This window comes from Crocodylus porosus, unplaced genomic scaffold (genome assembly GCF_001723895.1).
Source record: "Crocodylus porosus isolate Cpor-Errol unplaced genomic scaffold, CroPor_comp1, whole genome shotgun sequence".
NCBI lineage: Eukaryota > Metazoa > Chordata > Crocodylia > Crocodylidae > Crocodylus > Crocodylus porosus.
The window spans coordinates 9668357-9677758 of NW_017728936.1; the positions used below are offsets into that span (position 1 = coordinate 9668357).

Sequence of the window (9402 nt, forward strand, 5' to 3'; positions counted from 1 at the left end):
CAGACAATGATACTGTGGGTGGTGGCAGTAGCTTTGGAGCCCTGGTCTTCTTCCTGAGCTGGCAGGTATCACCAGTTACACTGTCAATATACTGAGTCTGGTACCAGATCTCGATTCCTGACTTGATTTTGCTGCCTAACAAAAAGGTACTTGCCCACCTGGGTGGCTTAGACCATAGGGTCAGTGGGTAGGACCCATGTTTTTCTTCTACATACAGTACCTGAAACAAGTGTCCTCGTCTGTACATGGTGTAGCTCTGCATCCCTGTGATGCAAATCGGAAGTTAATAGCAGACTGTTGTGAACCTTTTCCTTGGCCTCCTATTTCATGATGAACCTTCTGAAGCAGAACTTCACAGAGGCTGGAAGGACTTGCAGCACCAATTCTTAAAAGGGCAGTTTGGGGTGCACTCACCAGTGGCTTGCAGATAGCTTGGCTGGTCCCAGGAGGCAGCCTCCACCCCTTGTTTCCAGATGCAGAACCACACTGAAAATGCCAAAACATTATTTACAGTCTTTTTTCCAATGTCTGATGAAGGGTGTTTGTGGCTGAAAGATTGCAATTAAAGATTTTTTTTTTTTTTTGCAAAAATCTTGTTGGTCTAATAAAAGATATCATCTCTACTACAAGTCCCGATTGCTTTTTCCTCTAGACCCATATGGCTACAACCTGGATACCTTATTTGCCTGATGTAACTTTCCAAAATAGCAGCTCCTCAGGCTGATATGCGACTACACATGGGGTAAGTGGTCCATCTCCAGGCTACGACAGGAGAGCTCCTGCTGATACTGTGGGCATTGAAGACAAGGGAAAATGTTTTTTTTTAGCTATTCAGGTTTGCCTGGGACTTGTGACTGACTTTCACCATTCCTAACAATGCAGGAGTGTTGCCTGTAAAATGTTTAAAAAGGTATGTAACAGGTGTGCCCTGTCTAGTTGGCCAGCGACCCTAATGAGCTCTGACGTCAACCACAAAGGTACAGAGAAGTGCAAGTCAGCAGCAGAGCACAAAGCAGCCCAGCTCCTTCCAAGTGCCTTGCCTGCCCCCGCCGAAATCTGTACTGTCCCCCTGCTAATCAGCATTTGCCTTTTAAAAGAAGCAGCATTCAACCCAAGAGAGGCCAAGCCCCTTGTATAGTTAAAGTATCTTTATTTTATAAAATGTAATACAAAGCATCTACACCATTCACAGGTGGAACGTTAATAATTATTACACAGTAATTCCAACGCAGGTTAGTATTCCTTGGTCCCCTTTCAATGAGTCCCACAGTTCCCCATTTCCTGCTGCTTGCAGACATTAGGGGTTCTCTCTCAGGCTGAACAGAATTTAGGATGGCATCTCCCCACCTCCACTGGCAACGTACCTTTTTGTTCTCTTGGACTTGATCTGTACTGGTGCTCATCACCAGCGTGACACCTTGTCTCAGGAAGGCTTGCTGGCCCCGGTGTCCAAAGCCATTGTTAGTGACACCTTTCCTTCCAGGACCCTTGTTTCATGTTCTCAGCAGCAACTCTGCAATCTGCAACAAGATCTCCTTTGGCTTTTCATTAGCACGAGGAAACGAACCCCGTGGCCATGGAAGCATATACATTTCTAAGCAAGCAACAGCTCGTATAAGTGGCATAGCTAACTGGCACCTGCATGGACTACACTTGCACTCCCAAGCTTACCTGCCAGCTGTGATGGCAATACTTGTGCATGCGACTGCACACAAGCGCCTTTGAAAATTGGATCAGGTCTGCTCAGGGAACCCTTGGTGACCTGTGATTAGAGGACTGCACTTAAGAGGATGCCAGACTCAGCTGTCTTCTGGGCCTACTGTGCAGAAAGCCCTCCCTGCACGTCAACTCCACAAACTCTGAGGGGACTTCTGCAGGATCCGGCCCACCACAGGAAAAGGTGGAGACTTTGGATTAACCTGGCCAACACCTCCCTCTCCTGAGGTGCCTTTCCTTTTCATTTCAAACTGGAAACGCTGCCTCAAAGCATACTGTAGGACTGGCCCCAAGGGATATCTCATTCCCCACAGCAGCTGGTCCTTCCTGCACACGCTGTTCAGTAGCATCTCATGACCTGCACTTCTATACCCGGAGTAAGCCAGAAGCTGAGAAGCAATATATCAAAGTCAGAGAGTTTAGTTCTAATCCCAGTCCACATCTTATACCATGGCGAGAAGGGCTCAAATCACAGTAACAACACTGTGCATTTAACAGCACTGCCCAACTGATTCTACAAGCCCTTAACAAATGGTGGGGAAAGTGCTTTGCTAATGAGAAGACCCCATGAGGTAGGACAATAGCCCTGTTTTACACATGGGTAAACTGAGGCAAAGAGGTAACACAACATGCCCAAAGCTGGAGACAGAGCTGGAAGCATAACTCAGGCAACCTTTCTAACCCCTTGTGCTAATCGTCTACAAGCAGAGGAAGATGCTGCAGCCAATCACACAGGCTGGGTGCAGCACCACCATCCCTGCCTCAAATGGCTTTAGCAGCCTCGGGGAATTTTTTCACCCGTTCCACCTCAGGATGAACTGGCCCCTTCAATAAATCAGTGACTTGTCCTCAGAAAAAAACAGCTGATCATGGTTGTAGCCCCTACCCCAAGATGCGAGGGACCAGCCCAGGACCAAGGGCTTACTTTGTGCAAGTCAGCCCAGGCACACACCTGTCAGGGCAGCACCTTCAGTCTGCTGCTTGTATAAAGGAGGGTCTCTCCCATTTTCTACTGCTACAGCAAATGCCAAGTGGACTTGCTGCAATAGGGATTTGGACTTGGGTCTCCCACATCACTAAGCATCCAACTATAGAGACTCTCTCTCTGGCCCAATGAGTGACACTAGCACAACAGCTCTGGCAGGACAGACTGGGAGACAGACACGGATTCCCTGTAACGCATTCACTGGAGATGCAGGAAACCCAGTTTCAAGTCCATCGTCTGACCAGACTCGAACACCAGCAGCCCAACAAGGGCCCTCATTGCCAGCTTACTGCCTCTTCTGAGGGGATGGGGTGGACTGGGCAGAACCCCCAACAAGGAAACCTTCCTGCAGAACCTGGGGTAAGAAGTTCCCATTTTGACAAATTCCTTCCCCTGGTCCAATCTGCAGGGCAGCCCAGTCTGACAGCCACAGGGAGAGCCTGGTTGTGGCTCCAAAGATGCTGGGTCAGATCCAGGATGACTCCACTGAAGGCAATGCCCTATTTACACCCAGGGAACCCAGATCAGGATCAGGTCCCAGCTCTGCAGACCGCCAGTGGAATGGACCATCTCTGTGAAACAGGAGCAGGTTGCACATTATTTTTTGTTTCTAAACTGCCAGAAGTGAAGTGGGGAAGGAGACACCATAAGCGCTTTGCATCAGTGCATCTGAACAGCTTCTAGCACAGCCAAGCCCTGATTCTAACAGGAGTCTCTGGGTCCTGCTAGGAGACAAAAATAAATATAAGTTATTAAATTAATTTAAAGTAACCAAGAAAAAACAAATTGTCCATCAAGTGCCCTGCTGCTGGGACTTATGCTCTGGCTCAGACACCTCAGGAAACACACGGGTAGTAAATAAATAGACAGCACCTGTCATCTTAGCATCTGAAAGTGCTTTTTACAGGTAGATTAGCTTCATCACCCCAAGTTCAGAGGGGAAGAGAAGTGGGGCAAGAGGTTAGTGACTTAGAACTGAGAAGGTGGAGGAGCCAGGACTCCTAGTCACCCCACCCTGCCAGAGCCCCCCCAGGTGTCTCTCTTGGGCAGCACACTGGACCCTGAGATCTAGTGCTACTTATCAGCCCTTAAGGTGAGCTCAGTGCTGAAGGAGTTCACCACTAATACTGCTATTTGCACCTGTGCTGCTGGACTGGCAACCGCTTGTGTCTGAAAACTAAGCCCTTCCTCGACACCCTGCTATATGTCTACACAGATACAGAACAGCACTGAGCCAAGTGCTTCCAGTCCCAGTGCCCCAGACCCATTGCCTCCGTGACATCCCTCCAGAGGCCTTGACGGAGTTACAGCAGGGATGGATTTGGCTCGGTTCTCTCCACCACAGGTTGGCCCATCTCCTGAGATCAGCCTTTCAGAGCCAGGTTCAATGCTCTTCCTGTCAGATCATGACCTCGAGGGGCCACTGTGGTGCCTGGCTAGTGGCACTTCAGATGCCCGTTGGATTTTGAGTGCAGTTCTTCACTCCTTCGGCTCCTCCAAGCGTGGTACTTCTTCATGGTTTTCCTCCTGGCAAAACGGCAGATGCTGACCATGAAGATCCAGGAGACGGCATACATGATCACACCTCCCATTTTAATAAACCATCGGGGCTCGGGAGACGCGAGCTCACAGTACAGCATCCAGGCCCCCACCCCAATCCGAACACCTGTGAAGAGGAGCACAAAGACGAAGTCCACCACATCCCCCGTGAAACTGTGATAGCAGCCCATCTCCCGCAGGAACCAGCGGGCCTGCAAGAGCGGGTTGGTGATTTCACTGCCGAAGATGACAGCGTTGACCTCGGTGGCCGACTCGCTGAGCGCCAGAGACACGGTGATGCCCAGGATGCTCACCGTGTGATGGGCCAACATGAGGGCACCCTCTGTCTGGAAGTATACACACCAGCCCAGGTCGAAGAGGAAGTAGCCGAGGCTGAGACACAGCACATGGACCTGGAGGGTTGTATTTGGCGACCCTGAAAAGGAAAGACACCCACCAGTGCAGTAAAGCAAAGAGACACCCAGCAGCAGGATGTGGGCAAGTGCAAGATGGAAAAGTCATCATAGCTACCACTACTAAGCTAGAAGGCAGAACGCAGAGACCTTGGCACATAAATACAATACTGGAGGCAGATAGTGAGGGATGAATTTCCCTTCCATCTTGGAAGGGGCCTCCCAGCTCTGGGGTCTGTCATGTTCATAGCAGTCAGAACCCCAGCTTGTATGTGCTGGTGGGTACTTTGCCAGGTATCAGACCTGCAGTTCTAGACCCAATTCAGTTAAAGCCTCTTCAGCTGGGCTGGGCAAGGACAGACCCTGGGGATATTAATGGTGCGGAGATCGCCTCCATACAGCATGGAGATAGCTCTGGGCCATCTCTCCTGGAGTGCAATGAAGAGGGGTGGCCTGAGGTGGGCAGCCAGCAACCAGGCTGAAGGAGGGAGGGATTCAACAGGAGATGGGCTTCCATCCTATGAAGTCCCAAACGGGCCACAGAGGCAAAGGCAGAGGGTGAAACAGCCCTCCAGGCTGTTTTGGTACAGGAGCAGCTAAAGCCAGTCACTGAGCAAAAGCCAGGGGAGAGGTGGAGGTTGGAGGAGGGTATTTCACGTGGAGGAGTTGTACTGCAAAGGGGCTTGGAGCGGAGAAAAGAATGAGGTGACATGGGAGACATGAGGACAGAAGGCTGGATGTGCCCCCCTGCCCCCGTACCAACTACACTGGCCTAGAGACGAGCTCCAGGAGCACACAGCCACTGTGGGAGAAGGGGTCTCGGTGGCCAGAAGACAACTTGCGCTTCTACGCGTCACCTGGGCCAAATGCTGGTAACATACCTGGGTGCGCCAAAGGCCAGGGGCCATCAATGAAACCGATGTAGGCAGAGAGGCAGGTGGCGAGGAGACCGTGGGTCAGCGTGACTAGGCGACAGCTCCACTCGTAACTACGGCATTTGTACCGGTGACTGAACCAGGCATAAAGGGAGAGCCAGGCCACCAGGCTGCCAGCCACGCGCAGGGGTATGGAGGAGATCATCCTGCTGCAGGACAGGGGAGAGAGGGAAGCACGTTAGATGAGGTAGCCCAGTGCAGAGGGGATCAGCTCCATTGCAACATAGCCAGTTCCCACTAAATTACATCAACTTCCTGCCTGTACACAACCCTATTTTCTAACCCAGCAGATTACAAGAGCCAGTCACCCCAAAGGCATCCCCTGCCATTAGACTGAGGCATGCATCAAAATCCTATTAGTGTCACCTTCCCTCCTCCCCGCCTACATTGGAGCCATGCTGTTTACACATCAGTCCAAACGCTGGGTTAGAGTACACATGACTGTGCACCCCTTGGCCTTGGTTTTCAGTTGTAGGATCCACCACGGATCCCATGGAGACAAGCCAGCCTACCACATGGGATGCGTATGAGTGATGTGGTGAAGAGTACGGTGAGGGATGGTCACCTGGAAAGCTAAGTCCTAGCCCTGATGGCTCTTTCAAGAGCAGGAATGAACTATTCTGCATGCAACAAAGTTGGGAACATTAAGCAAATATCCTGATGCCTCTGCAGAGCCTGTGATGCCTATCGCCAGGGGATGTCAAGTCCTTGCCTGTGTCTGTCATCTTCTTCCAGCTTGATCATTGCACCCTGTATTCCCCAGGGCCTCCTCCATGCTTCTCCACCTGGCCTCCAGCCCCTGCCCTCCCTTCTCACAGACAAAAAGGCTCATAGAAACATGGAGCTAGAAGGGACCACAGGAAGTTGTCCTGTCCCAACCCCCTGCTGAAGGCAGGATCATCTCCGTCTAAACCACCCACACAAATGCTTACTGGAGCATATTGCCACATCTCTGGCAACTGGCTCTTTCTTCATGCCAGGGCCCCAATCTAAAACTGCTTCTTATCTTCTGAAAATCTACCACCTCACATGAATCCTCTCTGCTCCCCACCTCAGCTGGTTCAAGCAGTACTGGATCTTCTATCTCCTCCACGACAGCCTTCTCCACCGTCCCTGCCAGCTGCAGCAGTCCCCTTCCTCTTCCCAACTCTTCATTTAGATCCAGATCTCCTCCAAAGACCTCCAGGTTCTCCTTTGCTGCCTTAGACTTGAGCCTTATTTTCCTCCTACCACTACTGCAGTTCAGCTTTGTGGCCCCAAGGCATTTCTGGGACAGCTTAAAACTTTAAAAACTTTCTTACAGACACTTTAAAAGCCCCGCATGCAAAGATCAGAGGACACTGCTGGGCAGCAGCAAACAAAAAACATTGTCCTTTCCTAATATAAGAAGGGACAATGTAACTCAATGGCGTGCCCTGGGAAGATCAACGAAGAACTTATTTTACCTCTGCCCCTCCCTTTTCCTCTCCCCACCCCAAATTTCCCTCGCAACAATGTCAAGAGACCCCAGGCAGAGCACCAGTGTGCTACGGGGCTGGAAAGACAAGGAACTGAGGACAGAGCCTGCCCCCAGACGGCTCACAATCCAAGTGTATGATAGAAACAGGCTGATAATAAACACCACGGGGTATTAAGAAGGATGAGGCAATGATAAAGCAAGTAAAGATGGCATAATAAATAGTAGTCTTCCCTTACGCCTCTGCTTAACCGTCTCCAGCACCATTCCCAAACTTACATCATTTCATCCCATGATTAAGGTCTAAAACTCCTCTGCAACCCCTAGATCCTGGGACACAGAGTGAGTTTTGCAGCCTTTTAATGAGTCAGGGGTGCAAAAGGGTTGCAAATATTGCTGAGCTAGATAATTCCTCTAATCCCTCCTAAACTGTCAAATTGCCCAGGTGATTTCCTTCAGCAGAGCCTGCATCACCTGCCTGCACTTCTCTTCAGGCAGGAAATTTAAGAGTAAGTTTCTCTTACCAGCCTGATCATTTCTATAGGTCCCCCCTTGTGATACAAGCAAAATCTCTCTTTCAAACAGTAAGGGCTTGGACAAACTGCTACAAACACTAAGTGTAAACTTCAGTGCAACAGTGTCTATGGACTAACATGCTGCAATTGTTTGTGCCTGCTGTTGTTTATGAGCTATATTGCCATAATATCTACATTTCCTATATGCTTATAATGCTACTTCCAGGAATCTAAGCTGAGGTCTGTTTATATGCATTTCTGCATGCTCAATAAGTATTACACAGAAAGCTTTGACGCGCATTGAGATCTGTGTTTCTAACATTATAATATCAACATGGCCAATGGTCTGGCTGAGAGCTAGGGACCATTATTCTGGATCCCTGCTTGAGGCTAGGAAGGTTGACGAAGAGGCATGCAGCAAACAAGACTCAACGCCAGCTTAGCATCCACAAGCCCCCAGATTCCTGTTTGTCCCATTGCAGGTGCCACCAGAGCTGACACAGACAGCAGGATACACTGAACCCCGCAGTTTTACTGGAGACAGGGATGCAGGAAGAGCAAAGGAGGCAAGGCTTTGGGTAACTGCTTTGATTTGGGGGCTCAAGAGTACAGATGTGTACGAGTGGGCTGGGTAAGGGAGAATGAACAATAACATGACAAAAGAAATCAATCGGTGGCATAAGCTGTGATAGCTGACATGGATACAGAGACCCTCACCTTTGGAGACTCTCACAGGAGTCAGCCTGCCCACAGTGCAAGGGACAGGCCTTCACCCTCTATCTACAGGAAGCCATTCAAGGCCTAGAAGAAGGGGGATCTCCCCTGCACCAGAATTAAACCACCAGGTCACCCTTCTGTTGTAATGCTGCGGTCACATAGCAAGTACTTCAAGGGTCCTACTGTCCCCTGCTCCAAACTAACACATCCCGATCCCACAGAGTTTAAAATAACAGGAGAGCAATCTGACCCAGAAATTGCTGCTATGCCCACCCTACAGCCTAGCACCTCATCCAGAGCTAGAGTCCCAGCCTAGCGCCTCATCCAAAAAAGGGTCTTCTTGGCAATGAACCATATCACAGCAAGGCCCCTGGCACTCCCGGCTGCCTCTGGGTACCTTTTGGTTCATTCTGCATTGGGCCTAAGCACCGCGCAGCCGCCACCATCGGTCCCCGCACTGAGCTGCCCGTTTCTCTTCTGGGGGAGTGGGGTGGGAGGTTGGAGCCACGGCGGAGACCAGGGGTGCGATGCAGCGTGGAGGGCTGGGGTGAGCAGAGACAGGAAGGCAGTTCCAGCTTTTCCAGCCGGGACCTGTCAAACCTGTTTCCAGCCTGGGTGCCAAAGCTCACTGGCTTCCTACATGCCTGCGGCTGAACCAAGCGGGGAAAGGCGGCTGGGCAGGATGCTACAGCCTGGGAAATCCTCCCTGGGACTCTTCCCTCTGCAGAAATAGCTGGACAACCCTTCTCCTCCTGGCACAGTTGAGGCCCGGGTGGCTGGTCCTGGCCGAGAGGAGGCCTGAAAGGGGGCATAGCGCTGCACACACAGGACCCATGTGCTCTGCACCCAACCAGGCACGGGCCGCGGTACAAGGGGCCAGCCAGCAGGCGCCCGGGGCCCCTTAAATCTCTTCCCCGGGCAGGGAGGGAGCAACCAGTCGTGCCCAGGGGCCTTTTCTCACCCAATGCCCCACACCCTTGCGTCCCCCCCAGCTCCTGCCAGGCCAGACGTGAGGCCCCCATGTGCCTGGAGGGGTCAGGGTCATGTCTGGAGGGAGCTGCCGGCGTGCCCCAGGCCTCTGGAGAGAAGGGGACACGTCCCTACAGCCGCGGGCCTGGGAGGGGGG

General features: G+C 51.4%; 1 protein-coding gene across 3 annotated transcripts; it reads right to left on the reverse strand.

Annotated features, from left to right (window-relative positions):
• Window positions 1–1913: 1913 nt before the first annotated feature.
• On the reverse strand, window positions 1914–6475 carry TMEM136 (transmembrane protein 136). Of its 3 annotated transcripts, XM_019547065.1 has the most exons (4): window positions 5955–6475; window positions 5535–5734; window positions 4555–4676; window positions 1914–4228 (listed from the first exon to the last, which is right to left on the reverse strand). In XM_019547065.1, the coding sequence occupies exons 1-4, from the start codon at window positions 6212–6214 to the stop codon at window positions 4181–4183; spliced, it is 630 nt and encodes a 209-aa protein (XP_019402610.1). In that variant the 5' UTR covers window positions 6215–6475; the 3' UTR covers window positions 1914–4180. The 3 variants fall into 3 exon arrangements, with proteins under 3 accessions (XP_019402610.1, XP_019402608.1, XP_019402609.1); XM_019547063.1 differs by having other exon boundaries at window positions 1914–4676; XM_019547064.1 differs by having other exon boundaries at window positions 1914–4676; window positions 5535–6021.
• Window positions 6476–9402: the final 2927 nt, after the last annotated feature.